This window comes from Colletotrichum graminicola (assembly GCF_000149035.1).
Source record: "Colletotrichum graminicola M1.001 genomic scaffold supercont1.7, whole genome shotgun sequence".
In the NCBI taxonomy this organism is placed as follows: Eukaryota; Fungi; Ascomycota; class Sordariomycetes; order Glomerellales; family Glomerellaceae; genus Colletotrichum; species Colletotrichum graminicola.
The window spans coordinates 920,581-941,249 of NW_007361011.1; the positions used below are offsets into that span (position 1 = coordinate 920,581).

Sequence of the window (20,669 nt, forward strand, 5' to 3'; positions counted from 1 at the left end):
TCTTATATTCATTCAGGGGTCGACACACTCTCTCTGGACCCTCGTTGTCTGATTACCTGTGGCACAAAGTCCATCGTTCGATTCCGGGATCAAACCGCCATCGTGAGTCGAGATTCTTGAACCGGGGAGTCTCTCCCTCGCGCGCTTTTGGTTTTTGCTGACGGGGTGGATGTTCAAGGCGGAGAGTAAAGCTGAATCCCGACTCCTGGCCCCGAATTGACCCCGAACTACCGTCTACAACGAGGACAACGAAGACGACGACGACGACGACAGACGACGACAACCTCGTTCCCGCCCACCCCGTGGACCCTCGACACAATTTATCAAGATGAAACTCACCGCAGTCGTTCCCTACCTCATCTACGCCTCCATCGCCGCCTTCTTCCCCTCTGTCCATGCCGACAAGATCCTCCAGTCGTCCTCGCTCAACAGCTGCCTCAAGGACTCCGACTTCTCTGCCAGCCTGTTCAACATCGTCGTCTCGGCCAACAATGGCTCCGTCACGGCCAACGTCGCCGCCGTCGTCTCGGTCGAGGGCAAGGCCGTCTTCGACGTCGCCCTCCGCGTCTACGGCTACGAGTACATCCGCAAGACCATCGACCCGTGCACCGCCAACCTCCAGGGCCTCTGCCCCATGAAGCCCGGCAAGATCGATATGGAGTTCTCCTTTGAGCTCGGCGACGCCCTCGACGCCGTCCCCGACATCGCCTACACCATCCCCGACCTCGACGCCACCATCCGCGCCCTCGTCAACCTCACCGACACGGGCGAGACCGTCGCCTGCGTCGAGGCCGACTTCTCCAACGGCAAGACGGTCAACCTCAACGGCGTCAAGTGGGCCACGGCCGTCATCGCCGGCCTCGGCCTCGGTTCCGCCGGTATCATCTCCGCCATGGGCCACTCCGACGCCGCCGCCCACCTCGCTGCCAACGCCCTCTCCCTGTTCGGCTACTTCCAGGCCCAGGCCTTCCTCGGCCTCAGCGGCGTCGACATGCCCCCCATCGTCCAGGGCTGGACCCAGAACTTCCAGTGGTCCATGGGCATCGTCCGCCTCGGCTGGATGCAGACCCTGTGCACCTGGTACCAACGCTCCACCGGCGGCGAGGCCGCCCGCCTGCTCGACGAGGTCCGCTCCGTCTCCGTCCAGGTCTCCAAGACCAAGCGCTCCCTCGACGTCGTCGAGGCTGTGCGCCCCGCCGCCGCCGCCGCCGTCGCCCGCGGCGGCCCCGTCCGTCGTGGCCTCGCGGCCCTCGCCCGCCGCGCCAACATCAAGCTCGAGAACGGCTCCTTCCTCGTCTTCGGCATCCAGCGCGTCGCCTTCAAGTCCCGCATCGAGACCACCAACCTCTTCCTCACCGGCCTCATCGTCTACTGCGCCTTCGTGCTCTTCACCGTCCTCGGCGTCGCCGCCTTCCGCTACGGCACCGAGATCGCCGCCAAGAACAACTGGACCAAGCGCGACCGCTTCGCCGAGTTCCGCCGCGACTGGAAGACGACGCTCAAGGGCATCCTCTTCCGCCTCTGCCTCATCGGCTTCCCCCAGATCGCCGTCCTGTGCCTGTGGGAGTTCGTCCAGGCCGACTCGCCCGCCCTCGTCGTCCTCGCCGTCGTCTTCTTCTTCGGCACCATCTCCACGCTCTTCTGGGCCTCCTTCAAAGTCATCCGCATCGCCAAGCAGTCCATCCTCACCCACCAGAACCCCGCCCACGTCCTGTTCTCCAACCCCGCCATCATCAACAAGTGGGGCTTCCTCTACGTCCAGTACCGCGCCTCCGCCTACTACTTCATCATCCCCTTCATCGGCTACATCTTCATCAAGGCCGCCGTCGTCGCCTTCGGCCAGGGCTCCGGCCTCGGCCAGGCCATTGCCCTCATGCTCACCGAGGCCGCCGCCCTCATCGGCGTCAGCGTCCTCAAGCCCTACATGGACAAGCCCACCAACTCGTTCAACATCTCCATCTTCGCCATCAACTTCATCAACTCCGTCTTTCTCCTCATCTTCACAAACATCTTCAACGCCCCCGGCATCGTCGTCGGCGCCGTCGGCGTCGTCCTGTTCGTCGTCAACGCCTCCTTCGCCCTCGTCCTCCTCCTCATGGTCATGGTCTCGAGCATCCTCGTCTTCTGGCGCGTCAAGGGCCAGCCCACCACGCAGCCCTCCCAGCTCAACGACCCGGCCGTCACCGGCAAGGGCGACCGCACCGAGAACAAGGGCCTCCTCGACCTCGAAGAGGACGACGCCACCAGCAGCCGCAGGGAGTCGCTGCGCTACGGCGAGAAGGCCATGGAGAGCGGCATGGCCCAGGGCGCGCCTTACAAGCCGCCCGTCGCCGGCGGCGGGGACAACCACGAGCTCTCGGTGCTCCCGTCCGCCGGCGCCAGGCCCACCGTCAGCCCGTCCGTGCCAATGTTCCCCGCCGACCCGTCCATGCGGCCCCGCACTCCCGTCACCGTCACACCGCACACCCAGCCGACAAGTCCCTTCGCCAACCAGATTGGACAAAATATGCACGAGTTCCGGTTACAAAACAATAACAGGTGAGGATTCCCGTTCCTCTTCTTGCCCCCTCATCGTCCCCTGCGCCCTTGCTAACATTGCATCTAGTCCATGGCAACGCGGAGCTGGATATGATGACCATTAAGGTCAGGCCGGAGGTCCGGCGGGCGGGCCGAAGAAAAAAATAGAAATAGAATAAAAAAAACGCCCTTCTTTTTGTCGCATCACCTTGGCTTCCTGGTCAACTTGCTGGCGATCCATCTCACATGTAGACTTATTTTCCCGTCAGGCGTACTCGGGGGTTGGTGCGTGGGTGGTGGTGGTTGGGTGGGGGTTTGCCTGGGCAATGCTCACTCTCTTATGTTTCTTTTTTTTTTCTCTCTCTCTTTTCCCTCGCAGTTGAACCAAGCGTGCATAATTCCAGTGGATCATCAAAGCCCCAGTTAGACAATTGACAAAGATCTAATGTTCATTCACGCGCGCGCGCGCGTTTTTCCGGGATGGAAACTGCTCTCTTGTCCACGTGGCCAAGCCACCTCGTTGTGGCGCCGCCCCCCCCCCCTCTGGTCACAAGAACCTGACCGTTCCCCTTTTTCCCACCGCACGCGGCAGCCGAAAGGTCCAGATTCCGGATGTGGTCGAGGGGGACAACCTCATCCACACCGGCCCCGGACAGCTGGCTGAGCTGGACGCCCCTCACGTGATGTTCTCCATACCGGCGCCGCGGTCCCGCAAGACAAACGTCTTGGAGGCATTTACGAGCGAACCTGGCTCCTCGGCCTCGAAGAAGGACGGGATGTCGATCGTCGGCTGGAAGCTGTCGGGCCGGGTGGGCAGCTAGGCCTGGTGCAGCGGCCGGGTTGACATGGCGACTGATCCGGTGCGAGATCGACGGCTTCGGGCTGGTTTCGTTGAGCAGGCTGAAGAACTCCAGGCAGAGTGTCTCTAGAACATTTCATCTTGCCATGTTTCACCACCCGGGATAATATCGTTGCCGTTCTGAATTGCGCAACTGAAGCCACTCTTTGTGACCGTCGGCAGCATCCGACATTTCGCCAGGGGACCATCCGCGAAAGAAGGTGAACGTCGATGACGAATTGTTCTCGAACCGTCGCTATTCCGAGTGAAGTGACGCTGTCCAGAGTCAAGCGTCGACGTAATCTGTCGAAAGGAACTGAGACGCGGCATATATTCCGATGCTCAACAAGTACTTTAACTTCAATTCACTGCATGGTGTCGGAAGAGATGATTCCATCGCACGAGCGCCAGACCAATCCCCCTCCTTTCCAATACTGAATTGGTATCGCTACTGCAAGATGAAATCGCTTACAAGTTGGTATGGTCCGTGGCAGTCTAGCTCTTCCCATTGTGCTCATGAACTATGGCTGAGTACTGAGGACCCCGACCCCGAAGGCCGCAATCGTACTCAAATGCGTCTTTCGATTCAGTCGTGGGAAAGCAATCCGTTGAACCTTTCCATGTCCCTGCGCCGTTCAGCTCAAACAACATCCGCATCACCTGCAAGTTCTCGTCGCGCTCCCACCTCTTCGCTTTTCGTACCCCGAGCCCTGTTATCCGCTGCAAGACCTGCGTGATAGACTCCAGTAGGTACGAGAAGCCGATAAAGAGGGAGCCCAGGCCCAAAAGCAGGGAAAGCCCCACGACGCTGAAGTTGATCGTCCCTTGCGAGCTCTTGATCTTCTGCCTGTGGCACATATCCTCTTGTGCAGCACGATAGTCTTCTTGGGCTCTGGACGAAGACCCGGCAGAGTCCCAGGTTCTTTCGATGGTGCCTTCTACCACCAAAGATGGGCCCGTAACGTACTCAAGCATATAATGCTGCATTTTGGATAGGTTGTCGGCAAACAGTGATGCCATTTCGATCTGCCACTGGTTCGATGGCAGGGGTAACTGCGTAAGGTCAGCAACGAGCTCCTGTGCCTTTAGGAAGCTTTGCGTGCGCGTCCAGATCAGGTGCTGAAATGTCGAAGCCGCGAAGTGTAACCCCATGCGGTCTACAGTCGCCAGCTGAACCGGGTTGAGGTCAATATCTTTGCCTCTGGCGTTTCGCACAGTTTCCGTGCCGCCTTGAGGCGTGGTGCAGATGCCGTTATTGGGGTTGCAGATCCGATGCCTGTCTGCGCAGGCGATGGGACTGACGTATCGATCGGGCCTGTAGACTGTGGCGCCGTCGCTTAACTCGATTGGAATACTGGCTCCAAAAACGGCGTCGTCGTTTTGCTCGATGTGGATGACCGAGTTAGGCGCAATGAGTAATAATGTGACGTCTCTGTGGTCGAGGAACAAAGCCTCTGCCGGTTGCCAGATCGTGCCATTATTACCGGCTAGGGCGTGGATGGACCAGGTGGAATACCCGCTTTTCATGCTTTCCCCATACGTGTTGTAGATATAGGTGTAATTGTTGAAGTTCACATTTCCGTAAAAGTATTTGATAAGGACATTGTCGTCCCAGCCGAACTCCTGCGTCTCGCTTCCGTTCACGAACCTCGAAAACCCGCGTTGGGTGATGAGAGGAGAGCACTCCGTCTCTCGCCGATAATAAACTCGATTGTATAGAGGCTGATTGATACCTAGATGTTTATGGGAGTCGATCAACTCTGTCTTCATTCCGAAAGATCTGCTTCCCATGCACACAGCTTCTGCGAATGGGCACTCAACGGACTCGTTAGTCCAACGGATTGACGGGACGGGTAGGTTGCCGCACGATACAGGCGACGAATCTCCATAGCACTGCCGAGCGTAAACTGAAGCGAGGGTGTTATCGTAGGCGCTCTTTTGTTGGAATGCGTCTCGGTCTTGGGGCACGAATATTCCGCATGCCGTAGGGGCCAGTAGTCGGTATTTGGTAGCACTATCAGATATATTGGAGGAGAATATGGCAGAAAGTCCAAGAAGACAAGCATAAAGAAAGCCGAAAACCGCCCAAGGGATCGTTCTGAGGATTGGGCGTCTGGCGTGTCCTCGCCAGTGCCATGCCTGTTGAGAAAACAGCCATGTGGCGGCTATAGGGGCGGGGATGTTCCGGAGGATGAACTGCCGCTGATAGTGCAGCCCGTCATGTTTGCCATCGCATGAGAGTATCTGGTGGCAAATGAAGGTGATGACACGCCAAAGTCTCGTAGAAACTATCGTGACGAATATTGCAATGAAAGCAAGAAGGAGAGCGCCGTCGCGGGCAGATAGCGTGATTGTTGCGCCGCTGAAACTTCCAAGGCTCCAGTCAGTCCAAACACCAGTGTAAATCTGATAAGACATATTCCGATAACGAATATCCCAGACCGGTGCTGGCCGTTGAGGATTTATCTCGAGTAACGCTGCTGGGCGTGCTATCGTTCCCGGAGCTTCCTAGGAAGGGAGAGAGAGAAAGGGAGAGAGAGAAAGGAACAATTGGGTTTCCTCAATTTTGGAAGTAATCACTGCTGAATCGCGGCACACTGCCGGGGCAGTATGTTCATACCAGGTTAATATGACAGAAGAGTTCGAATGGCTCGGCCGATGAGGCTCCTAACAATGTTTTATCGGATGCTTTCATCTAACAGCATGCCACAGGAGTGCATGATCCCGGAGGTAATGCTTCGTGCCGAGTCGCGATCATTGAAAGCTGAACTGATGCTTCAGCCACCACTTTGCCAAGTCATCTTGGCAACTGGAGTTAGCCCAATGGATTGTACACGTTTAATACAAGCCTTTTCCTGAAAGAGACGAAGTCTGTAGATCGTTTACCAGATAGGGCATTGGATCATTAGGCATCTAGCTTGGCATGTCGCCCGACTCCTACCTTAGAAGCGTATACATAAGCGGCCAAGTTGCGCCAAACCTCAGAGTTAGAAACAAACAAGAGTCAAACAAACAACTTTGACTGTCTTGTGTCAGTAAATGTTCGTTACCAATCGCTTTTATAGGTGAAGGACATAGGAACTTCACCGGCAAGAGAAGTCGACTTGGAGTGGCTTGAATAACTTGGTAGGGGCTTACTTCTGGTTATATGTGACGATAAAGGTGGGCTTATAATTGCCATTGCGTAATTACGGCGTAATTGACTTTATCACAACACACCTCTAGGTTTTCAACGCCACTCGTCGGAAGGATGGCGGCTACAGCCCTCGTGTTATGTTACTTGAATCTATGCCACTGGCTCGGCACAGAATTCTGTGCGATCGGCCCCCCGAATGTCGGGTCAACTCACGAATCATATGCTCACGGTAGCCTGATGAAGGTATCTCTTATTAATATATCTCATATACGCCCTTTACCCGATCGCTTAGCACACTTGGCAACGGCTATGTGGCTCTTTACGAAGCAAACCGTGCAGATCCCGGACGGCCCGCTTGTAGTCTGCTTGTACGTTTCAAACTCTAGCGAATCATTTTGTGCCAGGATATCTGTGTAACTATGTCGAGGATGAACAGGTACAGCATGTAGTCAGCATCGCACAGTTACGCAGCTCGTGAGCCAACCATAAACCCAAGGCCATGCTCGGGACGAGATGGTGCAGCGGGGGTGTCGCCTATACCCCGCACTCCGTAAAGGCGTTAGTTCATATTCATATGGACCTGCTAGATAGAGCAAAGATCGTTGGGCTATTTACAGTGATGTGCAAACAGTCCGAAGTCATGTGGGTAAAGGGGAGATTAGTGGTTGACTTCAGAGTTTCCATAAGTCACTGAGCGGTTTGTTGATATATTGCGAGTGACCCAGACGAATTTCTTGTACTTGTTGTTCTACTGAAAGCTCAAAGAGATTCGCACGTGCAAAACTCTTCTACGTAGTTATTGTCATTACGATTCAGATACCTGAGCTGAGAATGCTTTCACTGACTGGACTGCCCTTTGGGGCCGCTTATTCTTCCATTATCTGGATCATCCCTACCATCATCCTAGCATACAAGGTCTTCACATTTGGCAGCAGAGAGAAACATCTCCCACCTGGCCCACCCACGGTCCCCATCCTGGGAAATGCACACATGATTCCGAAAAGGGGGGTTTTCTCCAAGTAAGTCTTGAAATTCAAACTGGGGAACCGGCACTTACGTGCTCTAGGCTGAAGGAATGGAGCGATCAGTACGGCTCCGTTTATTCACTCAAAATTGGGCGAAGCACCATGATCGTGTTGAATGACAGACGCGCCGTCCACGAGCTTTTGAGTCAGAAGGGTGCCTGGTATAACGACAGACCAACCGATCAGCAGATGCTCGTCGCAGCGCGGGAAGAGAACATAGCTCTGATGCACGAAAGCCCTAAATGGAGGGCAGAGCGAAAAATATCTTCTTCATATTTCTCTCCAAAGAGGCTAGACTCGGATATGAAACCTGTACAGGAAGCTGAGTACGTTATAATACCGCTCAAAAGCTTGGTTTGGAATCAGGCCCACACGTGCTAATGTGATGTAGAGTTGCACGGCTCATGTCCGACTTGCTGGAAAAGCCTGAAAAGTTTCAAGAATACATAAAACGAACTACGGCGTCTGTCGCAAGCATCACGATCTATGGACACCTGGCACCTGACTGGGGGAGCTTCTGGGCATATGTGCGTCGTACTCGCTTGCAATTAGTTAACTTGACTAGCATGACTAACAATGCTAGGCGGTGTACATAGCTATGGAAGCTGTATTCCCACCCGCGTTCTCTACCTGGTCACCTGCCAGAAACTGACTCCGTAACAGATATCGAAAGCTATTGAGCCAGGTACTTACCTACCAGTCGATCAATTTCCGATCCTCAATCTGATCCCTGATCGCTGGAACAAACCGAAGCAACGCGGCAAGGAGTTTTATGTTACCATGACTGATATCTGGAACGAAGCTCGCGATCGCGTAGAGATGCGCCGCAAAAACGGCGACAAGCGCGATTCCCTTCTCGACAAGCTTTTAGAGGAGGAAATCAAGTGCGATGTTCCGTTGAGCTACACGGAACTGAACAACTTCCTCGGAGGCCTCCACATGGGTGCCTCTGATACAACAGCTACTGCAACGCTCACGTCAATTCTTTTCCTTGCGAAGCATCCTGAATTCCAAGAAAAGGCACAAGTTGAACTTGATCGTGTGTGTGGGACTGAGAGACCTCCCAAGTGGGCTGACTTCAATGACTTGCCGTATATAAATTGCATCGTCAAAGAGGGGCTACGAATCAGACCAGTGTAAGCGGTTTATATTCCAACGCTCTTATCTCATGCTCATTATTTTACCATTTAGCATCCCTGGGGGTATTCCTCATTGCGCGAAGCAAGACTATTGGTTCGAAGGCATGCTTATCCCAGCTGGCAGCACCATCATGGTACCAGCGTACGCGCTTAACCACAGCAGCGACTCGTCCTCAAATCCTTCTGCTTATAACCCAGACCAATTCATGAATCGGGCAGGCAAGCTGGCGCCTGAACTCGCCGCAGCTTCGAAATATAAGGACCGTGACCACTACTCTTACGGGGCTGGGCGGCGGATCTGTGTGGGTTTACACTTGGCTGAGAGAACACAGTGGCGCATCATAGCTCAAATTCTGTGGGCATTCAGGATTGAGCCCGGTGTGGGAGCAGATGGGAAGACTATAGAGTTGGACACGAGCTATGATGCATATGAAGAAGGATTTCTGCATACACCGAAGAATTATAGCGTGCGCTTGATACCGAGAAGCGAGAGGCATGCAGAGGTTCTGAAAAAAGAATTTGGGAATATTGGTGGGCTTCTGCAGCGGTGGGAGTAAGCCGGGCATCAAAGAGCTTGTCTGTGCTGATGTTCAGATTGGAAACTCTACCCTCCTAGTATCATTTATTTCTACGCATCCTTCTTGAATTCTGGCAGGGATGGATATTCCTATGTCAGTCTTGTTGTTGAAACTTTTTAGATCATATGATTGTCAAGTAAGGGTACTTCGGGAATGGGCTTTCTGCCTCTACCTCGATGGATCTCTTTCGGAAACTCTTGCTCAGTCCTGCTACTTTAACCCTAACACCCCCCCCCCCCCCCAATTTCTTTTTTTTTCAACATTCAAAACCAGTTGATATAAGGTGAATGGTAGTAGATGTCACCTCATTGCTGGTGAGGAATATACAAGCCCCTGCTAACAAATAGACCAAGAAAACAATTTTTAATTAAACCAGCAACTATCAATACCCGCCACTAGACTGCTCAAAGCTACACGTCAATTACATTCAATTTAAGTATCATCGGATCATTTAGGGACGTCAATGATAACAGCAATAAGTAAACTGGGTGCATACGACATGCTGATCCGGAAATTCGTCGAAAGAGATACAGAGAATCTGTAACGAGAAAATGTCATGGACTCGGTGGCCACTAAGTACCTAATCACGTGCCCGAGTTATGCGTGGCCACAACTCAGCTATTTAACCGACATCCGGCGTGGCGGAAGGGGCTGTTGAGGTGTTGAATGTAGTTTGGGGGTATCGTTTGGAAGTGCCGGCAAAGTCGCGCGGGGCAAGGGCCGCGGCCGAGCTTCCCCGCCGCCGAAATCCTATTTTTATCTTGATTAGCTTGTTGGTATCCGGGTGGGGAGGCCGATATGCAAAGCGCCCGAAGGCTCGAATGTCCGACTTCGGAGTCTTTACACAACTCAAAACTGACAACACCCGCTCGGCCAATATTGAACTAATTCATGCTATTGACCAACTGCCCAAAGTACCAAAGGAGACGTCGCAGAATTCTGTCATCATGTTGACTTACCATGACCCGATACTGGTTGTAGGCGGCGGCACCTTCGGGCTTTCAACGGCGTACCATCTCGTCAAAGCTGGGTACACATCCGTTACTATCCTCGAACAAGGCACGTCAGTTCCGTCGACACTTTCGGCAGGCAATGATGTGAATAAAATCGTTCGCGCCGAGTATGAGGACCCGTTTTACACCGAGCTTGCTTTACAAGCCATGGCGGAATGGAACAACAACCCGGTTTTCTCACCACACTATCGCCAGACCGGGTACTTGCTAGCCAACTCCGCAGCAGCGCCTGCGAAGACCAAGCGGACTCTCCAGAAGTCCCTTGAAAGTATCAGAGCACACCCGGCGTGGGTGGGCAGAATCGTACCGGTAAAGAGCAGAGATGATATTGCCCAGGCTGCCCCTGCATTAGACGGGCCCATGGAAGGTTGGGAAGGGTATTATAATTCCTTCGCGGGGTATGCGCATGCCTCAAACGCACTCAAGGCTCTCTACGAGTACGTGAAAGATCGAGGGGTCAATATTCATACAGGAGAAGAGGTCTCTAGTCTTGTGTACGACAACGATCAATGTGTGGGTGCTCGCACGGTCTCTGGAAAAGAATACAAGGCAATAGCAACAATCTTGACACTGGGTGCCTCGCTCGGAAAGGTGCTCCCCTCTGTTAAGCGACAAATCACGGCGAAAGCTTGGAGCGTTCTGCACATCCAACTTCGACCAGAAGAAGCAGAGCAACTGAAAGGAATTCCCGTCACATATGCTCGGGACCTGGGTTTCTTTTTCGAACCCGAACCTGGGACTGGAATACTGAAGCTGTCCCCAAGCGGTGGAGGGTACACCAACTATTCAACAGCCACCGGCCTATCTCTTCCGCCAAAGAACAACGACTTTGTTCCGGAGGCAGATCGGCAGAGAGTACGCAAACTCTTACAAGAAACACTTCCCAGTCTGGCAGACAGGCCTTTTGTTGATCAGCATATCTGCTGGTGTGCTGACTCCGCGGACTCGGATTATGTCATTGATGCTGTGCCAGGTAGGAAGGGCTTGTTTGTTGCAACTGGTGACTCGGGCCATGGGTTCAAAATGCTGCCTGTGGTTGGAGAATGGATTAAGGACCTTATAGAAAAGGGATCACAAGAACTACCTCGATGGAGTTGGAAGGAAGGAAGCGATGCTGGACAGAATGTGAGCTGGAGGGCTGGAGAAGTGCTGGACTTGAAAAATCTCGGATTCAGCCCTAGACTATGATGAGGTTTACTTGGAATTGAGCGCTATATTACCATGAAACTTATCTTTGTGATGGTACTGGTATGGTGACTTGCACAGAGTCTTAGAGACGATACCCTTGCGCTTTGTTGGTGTTTATCTTGTTTCAGACGCATTCATGCTCTTTGACTGACGTCAGCAATACATAATAACGGTGTATCCCAAGTCGAGGGACGAAAATTCACGTGGTGGTGATTGCTCTAAACGCCTGAACTATTTTAGTCAAAAATGCACTGCGTCATGACTGCTTGGGGTCTGTGTATATTCGCAAATGATGTGTTATGGATCCATTCGAGTTGATCAGAATCTAATTCTTATTATGTTACTTGCATCCCCCTCTTTTTCAAGTATTATTTCTTCCGCCTAGTTGTCACGCCTTCTGATACACGACGACACTCTCACCGCTTCTCGTAATAGTCTCAAAATGGCTGCAGACTCTGCTTATGCCAACTTCCCCGGCAAGACCTCTGCCACGCCAGGCGAAGAATTTGAAGTCCGTCAAACTTCAACTTCGGAGGACTACCATCCGGATCCCTCCAAGTCAATTCCTCTCTCGCCTGCTCGTCAGGCCTTGATTGAAGACATTGTGGCCCTTTACTCTATGGAACCCACCATTGACCGCGTGAAGCGTTATACGCCAGACTGCGTGTATGACGACCAGTTCGTCTACGCCAACGACCGATATAAGATGGCTGGGCAGTGGTTTGCCTTGCCTAAGCTTTTCAGCGCCAGCAAAAACGAGGGTTATGAAATTGTTAAGAATGATCGCGATCTGATCCAGTTCAAAAACGAGCAGAGCTGGACATTCAAACTGATCCCGAAAACGGCGACAATCAATGCTCTCGTTAGCCTGAGTTTGGATCCCGACACTGTCGACAGCGACTTTATCCAGATTAAGTACCACAAGGACCAAGCGAATGATAAGGATTACAGTCACGAGTAAGATATAGGATATTACCCCCTCATCTTTACCTTTGTCATATCGACGCTGACACTTCTAAGAGGAGTGGGGTTCTCATTCAAGAAATGGCAAGCCGACAATGTTGCCAAACACATGCACAGCAAGGAGGTCGAAGTGTTCATCGCAGATAAGGATGCCAGCAAGAACAAGGTCAAGAGGTACGGGACTGGTGATGCGAATGGAGATGCGCCTACCAAGACCTTCTGAGATACCAAAGCCATAACTTAAGGTGGAAGAACAACGTAAAAGCATTCCCAATGAGTCTGTGTACAATATCTGGAACATGAATCAATAGTCACACATAGTTACTAGACATTCATGAAGCTTTTTTGGTTTCATCTGAAGGTATAAAACTTCCCTGACTGATCTTTGTAGACAGATCATGTTAGTAGCATCAATAGTGCGATTATACAAATCTTGTGACAGGTTGACTCGAATCACCCGGATTATCAAACTCAAAGTCGTCGGTAAGACCAACTGGCCGCTCACCATGTTCATATTCGCAGACGTTTGTAGCTTTGTCATCGGCACCAAAATCACCTTTCTAAATTTACTAGGCGTGCAGCTTCAACTTTGAGGATGCCTTCGATGTTAACTACTGGCTCTATAATTAGTGATGTCAGACGCCTTTATAATGCGTAGACCTCGAATTCCTCTGCCGCTAATGGTGATTTGCAGATGATCGACATGCTGCATTTGAGAGACAGTACCCCAGCCGGCACTGCCCTCGGCATTGACGCCTGGCTGCATGGCGGCGTAATTCATCAAATGTAGCGCGAGTTCTGGACCGATGACAAGAATTGTTGCAGGGAAGGATTCACAAGAAACCTCTTCATGGAAGAAACTCACCCACGTACGCAACCAAAGACAGCGAAGGCGCTCAGGATTCAGAGAGCGGCAAGAGACACAAATGAATTCATTGCTGGGGGTATCGCGATATCGTGTCTGATCACAAAGACACGCATCTGGATTGGCGCTTTAGACGTTTGGCCTTTGACCGTCAGCCTGGCAAACAATAGCCTATCCCGGCATCTTGGCGCCATTCCGCCATTGCCTGTGGGTCAGTTAGACATGCTTCCATTGAAAAATAGGCTATCCGAACAACTAGTCGTACGGATTGTTACTATGATTCGTCACAGATGACTAGTCTCCTGCAGCCCAGAGCATTAGCGCTTATCATTTCGAGGCACATCATGCCACTTGAAGAATTTCCTGCCCTTGAACCTTGATCTTTCAGCTACCTTACCATTTTCTAAGGCGCTAAACGTGCGAAAAAGGGTCAAATCACGCCGATTTCAATTGCCGTAGGTACTTGAGCACTGACGTGTCTTGAGTAACTCCCCCACCCTATATCCGAGCCACCCCGCATCCGAGCCACCATCACCACCACCATCACCACCACTATCACCACTTATTTCACTATCTCTGCCGCCCACCTATATGCAACTTTCGGCCTCGCTGGGTAATTCGGATGCCCCGGATTCATCCGGACTATCTATATTGCCAGGATCTAGACTTTAGGCCTAGATTATATCCTCTATAGTAGTAAAGGTGCTATCAGGAGATAGGCAGACCTTTTTCCTCTTACGTAACTATATATTATCTAAGTAGGCCTGTAATAAGTTAACCTGCCTTTCTAGAAGGGCTGCTCTAGATACCTGCTTATTATATCCCTTTTATACCTTTCTAGATAGGTAATAAATAGTATAGGTATCTAACTTATCCTTACCTAGCTAGGTTAACTAGTGTAATTAATACTATAGATTAGTAGATTAATAAGGCGTTAACTATAGAATAATAGATTTAGCTTTATCCTACTACTAGCTACTAGGCTAACTTATCTATTAGCTAGCCTAGATAATCTAATAGGCCTTAGTTACTATTAAGTTAAATAAAAGGCGTCTTATATATATAAACTATAATCTAGATAACCTCTAGCTACTACTAATATTAATAGATATAATAGATACCTTATAGGCCTTAAAATAACACTTTAAAAATACTTTTTTACTAGTAATAGTTAAATCTATAACCTAGTTATCTAAATATCTAACCTCTTTATAATAAGCCTACTTTAATAGGCTAAAGATAGCTATATCTAGAGGCTAAAAGATAATAAAGACGTATAGTAATAAAAATAGTAGATATATATTATACTACTAGTGTCACAGGACAAGGTGGCAAGTGCCTGTAGTTAGGAGACAGATAGATAGCAGGGACTAGATACCTAACACATACGTGATACGTCACGTGTGCCCTAGGTATATATCCCTTCAGTAGGTGACCCTTCACAAAAGGAGGGTCAACCATGAATACACCTACTATCTGTTACCTATCTTGTCCTGTGTCATTTGTTCAGCTCCTTGTTATTGTTTGTCTTGCTTTACTGCTCTGCTGTTACGCTTTGCCTTCACACTGCGTCACTTCACGACACTACTGCAGCCTAGCTTCATCCTGTCAGAACCGCAACGGCTGCCAGGAAGGCTGTGTTAACTAGTATTACTATATAAAATTAATAGTTATATAGCTATAATACTTATTAAGAACTAGTAGTCTAGCCTCCTCTAGCTAGGTAGGCTTAGTATATAAGATAAAAACCTCTTTTAGCTATTTAAGGGTAGTATTATTAGTTATTTAGTTATTATTAGTTACTATAAATTACTATAGCTTATATATATTAAGGTTAAATAAGAACTACTAGGCCTAAAGTAGTTTACTTTTATATATAACTAAGGGAGGTAAAAAGCTACTAGTAGTAAATATATACTTAATAATAAATACTTATACTTAAGATCCTAGCTGCTATTTCTAAATATATTATAATACCTTAAAGCCTAGCACTAGCCTATTACCTTTTTTACTCTTTATAATACTAGTCTTATTTATATTTTATTAGTTAGATAAATAGATTCCTTAAATAGTAAGGATATTAGTTAGATAATAAAAAAAATCCTTAATAACTTTAGGGGATAAGCTATCTATTACTAAGTATTAATTACTCTAGATTAAAGGGTTCTAATAGATAGATTTTACTATATAAATTAGGCTATCTATTTCCTCCTTATAAGAAGATACCTATTACCTATTATACGCTTTACTAGATCTTTTACTTATTAATAGTTAATATATCTACTAAAGGACTATTAAAGGGTAATATAAGCAGCTAGATTATCCTCCTAGGCCTAAGATAAGTGCTGCTTATCTTTAAAGGCAGTATTCCTACTTTACCTACTATAGTATTAATATTAAAGTGTTTAATATAGTATACCCTATACTTAAGCAACAGCCTGTATACCTTTTCTAGACTGCACCTCTAGAAGGGCCTATTAGAGCTCATCTTTAGAATGTTACTTTATAATAGGTTAAAGAAGGTATCCTAAAAAAATAGCGTTGTTTAGTTATAAATAGTAATTGTTGTGATGGTTTAAAAAAAGTAGTGGTGTTAATGAAGGAGGGGAAATACGGCATTTTTGGGTGGCTCGGATGCGGGGGTGGCTCGGATATAGGGTGGGGGAGTTAATACGGAGTATCCGTAGGGTTGCACGAAACACATCGAGCCCCTCTTCGGCTGACATTGGCCGTGTTATTGTACGGAAACACCGATGGCTTAACTGCTATGAAAGACGACCCGCCAGTATATGCCTTGGCCTTGATTGTCATGTGCATTTGGATGTAGATCCCCAATTGCCAGATGCTGACAGCGTCTTGGAGCTCGAGGCAAATAAGTAGTATCACTAAGGACACGTTAAATGACACAGAAAGGCAGCGCCTACACTCTGAACATATCAGGGTATTATCCAAGCTTTGAAAAATGGCTCTAGAATTTGATTTTGTCGTCGTTGGTGGTAAGTTATAAGCCTCACATGGTTGAGGGTGGCGTTTGTTGTCTCGAGAGTTGAAAACTCTCTCAACGAAAAGCTTACTGACATTTTATGGTTAGGCGGCACGGCGGGGTGTCTTCTTGCGTCACGTCTTGCAAACACAGAAACAAAGCCCAAAGTTGTGCTCTTGGAAGGTGGCAGCGATATCAACAAGCCAGAGTACAGAAGGACCGCAGAGCGATTCAGCGTCATCGCCCAACCTGGCCTTGACTATGGCTATGTCTCGACACCTCAAAAACATGCGAGGAATAGGGAGGTGCCTCAGCCTCGAGGTAAGGGTCTAGGTGGCTCGAGTGCAACGAACTTCCAAGTTTGGTCTCTAGGAGCCAAAGAGGAATTTGACAAGTGGGCGGCACTTGCAGGTGATGACTCCTGGGCGTTTGGGTCTGTGTTAGAGCGAGTGAAGCAGGTCGGTTTTCCTACTTGACTTATTCTAATTATTGAGATGAGTGCCCCTGACTTCTGACAGCTGGAAAATCTACACCTTGATGGTCTTTCTGCCGATTGGGAGGAGTATGTTAAGCCTGACCCCAAGAACCATGGATTTTCAGGGTGAGTGCTATAACCATCTGATAAAGCTAGTGAAACAACTCACAGGATACAGCCCAATCGATGTTTCCATCGGCCACGTGGAAAAGGAGACAAGATCTTTCATCAATGCAGGGTCTGAACTGGGCGTGAGTCTATAGTCGACACGGTAGTCGAATGGATGCCGCGGTGCTGACCTGTCCTCATAGCACAAACGAAACCTTGATCCCAATGATGGCGATCCTATTGGCTTCTCTTTGAATCCCACAACAAGTCTGAATGGTGTACGCACTACTGGTGCATCTGCATTTCTGGTTAAGGACCGACCCGACAACTTGACTGTTTTCACGGAGAGTCGTGTCGTCAAGATTGTCTTTCAAGGCGACCGAGCAGTGGGAGTTCTCAGAGAAGATGGATCTATGAGTGAGTATTTACACCGTTGCAATTGGACACTTTCCTAACTTTTCTCACTAGTCACCGCAAAAAAGGAGGTCATTCTGTCTGCTGGTGCCCTGGACAGCCCTCGACTTATGCTACTCTCGGGCATTGGTCCACGATCAGACCTCGAAGCGCTTGGCATTAAGGTCGTCAAGGATCTCGACGGAGTTGGAAAGTCGTTCACGGATCATCCCATGATTGTGACTTGTTTTCAAATGAGGCCTGGGTTCACCGATCGAATGGAACTTGTTGACCCGGCGAAATATCGGGAGGCCATTAAACAACTTGCGGAATCTGGAAATGGGCCGCTACTGAGTCATTTCTCCTCTGTTCCCCACGCCTTTCTTAAGAACCTTCGAGCGTACAAATCCCCGGAGTTTCAACATCTTTCCAACGAGGTCCAAAATTTCCTGCTGCACCCTAGAGTGCCCAGCTACGAGATTGTTGTAAGTGCACCATGATTATAAATCGCAAGTGAACAGGCTGCTTGCTCATGTGTGATAATCCAGATCGGACCATTAATCCCCCCTAATCACGTATTTGAGAAGCCAGATGATGGCTTCTTCTCAGTTTTCGTGGCCAATATGAACTCTGTTTCACAAGGGCAGATTAGGCTGTCGTCGTCGGATCCAAAGGATGCAGCACTCGTCGATCCGGGATATCTTAGCAACCCTTACGACCTTGTCAATTTGCGGGAAGCTTTGAGAGAGGGGTTGAATCTGATGAAGACGCCTGAAATGAAGACTCATTTTGTCAGACCTATATTCGCTCCCAAGTCTGATAGCGATGAAGACATTGTTGTAAGTTGGATTATTTTCCTTACATGATAATATATCTTGTCTGAGTATTGACCGTTGAGCTAGGACTTCATTGAGGAGAATGTAGCTGGTCTGTTCCACCCTGCGTGTAGTTTGAAGATGGGCAAAGACGAAGGAGATGGGAGCTGTGTGAATGGCGACTTGAAGGTTCATGGCCTAAAAGGCCTCAGAGTCGCGGACTTAAGTGTACCTTCAACTCTACCCAGGTATGTTCTCTGTCGTTCTATGCCTCTCCTCAAAGTCTGATTGAATGCTAATATTTAAGCAGTGGCCGTGAGCATTCTTCCAATGAAAATATCCTCAGAAACCATCCGTATCGTGCTAAATGATTGGTAATGCTGACTTGTGCTCGTAGATCCTCAGATTGTTGCATACGTCATCGGTCAGATTGCTGCGGAAAAGATTCGGGACGAGCATGGGCTGTGAAGTAGATTGGAACGAGCAAAAACCTAGGCTGCTGTTTATACAGTTAAACCATGTACCTAAAGCCTCTTCCAACTATTCTCATCGGGCCTTTAGCATCCATCTCCTGTTCCTGGACAGCGAGCCTGTGGTTCTCTCTCTTTAACACAAAGCGAAGTACCGTTGAAGCCACGATTGCCATGAAAGCCATGCCGGCATTGACACTGAACGCCAAGATGAAACGAGGAGCCGCGTCATTGGGGTACAAGTATGACCCGTAGATGCTGGACATGGTAGACACTGCGTTATTGAATGCCACTGCAGCAGCACGCTTGGCGGCTGGGCGGTATATCGTGTTTGCCGTCCAGACCATCGACATGTTGAAGCCAGTGTAAATACCCGGAAGCATAATCATGGCGCCTAGGTATCGCGATGTAACGTCCGTTGCGGCTCCGGAGACTATAAACCCAACAAGCGCGCAAGTCAGGGGCCCGACTGTGTGCCAGAACCTTTCATTGGTACGACCTGCATTCCATGACACCGCCGCACACACGATGCATGCCAACAGGTAAGGAGGCGAGGTGAGCAATAGGGTCGTGATGCGGTCTTTTCCGAGGCTGCCAACAATGGTGGGAAAGAAGCTGTTGATAGAGATGGAAGACGCAGTTCCATAGACGATAAGCACGAGGATCCAGTTAACGGGGTCGACGATGATCATCCTAAACCCGTCGAAGAGGGGTTGGGACGATGAACTGGTCCAATCTTTCTCGCCAGCGGCGTCAATCTCCATGCGCCACACGGCCAGCTGTTGCTCTTGACTCGTAAGCCACTTGGTGTTTGCTGGAAAGTCAGGAAGCATCGCGTAAGCGCCGATGGCGATAACCACGGTCAGCGCCCCCTCGACGATGAATACCCAGCGCCAGGCAAGAAGACCCCCAGTGCCATCCATGCCTTTCGTGATGGCGGCGGCGATCAGGCCTGAGAAGGCACCAGAGAGCATAGAACCCGTGTAGAACAAACCAACACGGACACCAAGCTCCTTACGAATATACCAGGAGCTGAGTGTAGCTACACAACCTGTTTGCCAGTAGTATTAATAACTGCCATATCGCAGCTGCATATTCGAAGCAAAGGTTAGGCTTACCTGGGTAGAAAGCGGCTTGGACAAGGCCTAGTAAGAAGCGAGTTGCCAATAATCCACCGAGGCCGTACGCTGCGCCACTGCAAGCACATAAAACTCCCTAGAGACATCCATTTTCATCAGTCAAGTACTCTACCACCAGAGAAAGACATTTTGGAACTAAGAAGGAGCGTCTCCGCCATAAGAAGAATGGCATCACACGTTCTCATGTGATGAAGGCTCGGTATTTGACCAATGCATCGACAAGGCCGAATACACTCAGAAGTTTGAGACAAAGAGATTCAGACTAACACAGACACCCATGCACCCAGCCAGGTATATTGAAGGACGTCCCAACTTATTTAAAACCATGTTCGAAGGGACTTGCATCATGATGTATCCTACGAAAAGCATGGAAACGCAGGTCTAGGGCCAAGCTGTGTGAGTTCGTTTGCTGTAAATAAACTCGATGGCTCGTGTATAGTTACCTGGAATTGGGTTCCGACAAGCCCTAGGTCGCTTTCCAAACCACCAAGCCTGGCTGCGCCGATCGCGTTTCTTGTATAAATAAGTAAAGCAGTCCACCATTCGAATGGGAAGAGCGAGCTTACCTATTGAGATAATTCATAATGTACATCATTATCATCGTTGGCAACATACTCATATCGAGCTTTCTTATCAGCCCCTTTTCGAGAACCATGATTTCTTCCGTCGACAACCCTCTTAACAGGTTCGGAAGTTCGTGAGAAGACCAAGCTGTAACCGGCTCTTCAGAACTCGGCCTGCCGTCTGATGCTGTCTCCATTGGTATGTTGTTCGATTTGCTGGGTTGCTCTCCTCAAGGTAGCCTTCAAAACATATTACGATGTCTGTATAGGGTAAAGAAAACTCCTTGACCGTATAGAAGCAGGTTTTGAAAATGGGAAGGGCTCGGAGACTGCCGAAAAGAACTATCTGGATCAAGGGGTGTCTTCAGGTGTCGGTAACGACCGAGACTTTGAACATACAACAATCCGCGGGATTGCCGTACGGGGCTCTTCTGCCCTCTTTATCTTATTTCTCGGTCGTA

The 20,669-nt window shown here is 49.6% G+C and overlaps 7 protein-coding genes across 7 annotated transcripts; 5 read left to right on the forward strand and 2 right to left on the reverse strand.

Annotated features, from left to right (window-relative positions):
* Positions 1-328: 328 nt before the first annotated feature.
* Positions 329-2,642, forward strand: GLRG_01932 (transient receptor potential ion channel; the record flags this gene model as incomplete). The annotated part of the gene is made up of 2 exons (XM_008093266.1): positions 329-2,538; positions 2,606-2,642. The coding sequence occupies 2 exons, from the start codon at positions 329-331 to the stop codon at positions 2,640-2,642; spliced, it is 2,247 nt and encodes a 748-aa protein (XP_008091457.1).
* Positions 2,643-3,850: 1,208 nt separating this feature from the next.
* GLRG_01933 (uncharacterized protein) lies at positions 3,851-5,146 on the reverse strand (the record flags this gene model as incomplete). Its single annotated transcript, XM_008093267.1, has 1 exon — positions 3,851-5,146. One exon carries the CDS (start codon positions 5,144-5,146, stop codon positions 3,851-3,853), a length of 1,296 nt encoding a protein of 431 aa, XP_008091458.1.
* A 2,176-nt stretch (positions 5,147-7,322) lies between these two features.
* Positions 7,323-9,209, forward strand: GLRG_01934 (cytochrome P450; the record flags this gene model as incomplete). Its single annotated transcript, XM_008093268.1, has 7 exons — positions 7,323-7,510; positions 7,558-7,842; positions 7,908-8,043; positions 8,100-8,123; positions 8,180-8,652; positions 8,708-8,919; positions 8,988-9,209. 7 exons carry the CDS (start codon positions 7,323-7,325, stop codon positions 9,026-9,028), a joined length of 1,359 nt encoding a protein of 452 aa, XP_008091459.1. The 3' UTR covers positions 9,029-9,209.
* Positions 9,210-10,180: 971 nt separating this feature from the next.
* On the forward strand, positions 10,181-11,434 carry GLRG_01935 (FAD dependent oxidoreductase; the record flags this gene model as incomplete). Its single annotated transcript, XM_008093269.1, has 1 exon — positions 10,181-11,434. The coding sequence occupies one exon, from the start codon at positions 10,181-10,183 to the stop codon at positions 11,432-11,434; it is 1,254 nt and encodes a 417-aa protein (XP_008091460.1).
* A 442-nt stretch (positions 11,435-11,876) lies between these two features.
* Positions 11,877-12,620, forward strand: GLRG_01936 (uncharacterized protein; the record flags this gene model as incomplete). The annotated part of the gene is made up of 2 exons (XM_008093270.1): positions 11,877-12,391; positions 12,455-12,620. 2 exons carry the CDS (start codon positions 11,877-11,879, stop codon positions 12,618-12,620), a joined length of 681 nt encoding a protein of 226 aa, XP_008091461.1.
* Positions 12,621-16,224: 3,604 nt separating this feature from the next.
* Positions 16,225-18,504, forward strand: GLRG_01937 (GMC oxidoreductase; the record flags this gene model as incomplete). The annotated part of the gene is made up of 10 exons (XM_008093271.1): positions 16,225-16,258; positions 16,354-16,703; positions 16,764-16,846; positions 16,899-16,971; positions 17,032-17,245; positions 17,297-17,706; positions 17,770-18,060; positions 18,124-18,284; positions 18,347-18,351; positions 18,434-18,504. 10 exons carry the CDS (start codon positions 16,225-16,227, stop codon positions 18,502-18,504), a joined length of 1,692 nt encoding a protein of 563 aa, XP_008091462.1.
* A 43-nt stretch (positions 18,505-18,547) lies between these two features.
* GLRG_01938 (uncharacterized protein) lies at positions 18,548-19,773 on the reverse strand (the record flags this gene model as incomplete). Its single annotated transcript, XM_008093272.1, has 3 exons — positions 18,548-19,557; positions 19,625-19,721; positions 19,753-19,773. 3 exons carry the CDS (start codon positions 19,771-19,773, stop codon positions 18,548-18,550), a joined length of 1,128 nt encoding a protein of 375 aa, XP_008091463.1.
* Between the last annotated feature and the right edge of the window lie 896 nt (positions 19,774-20,669).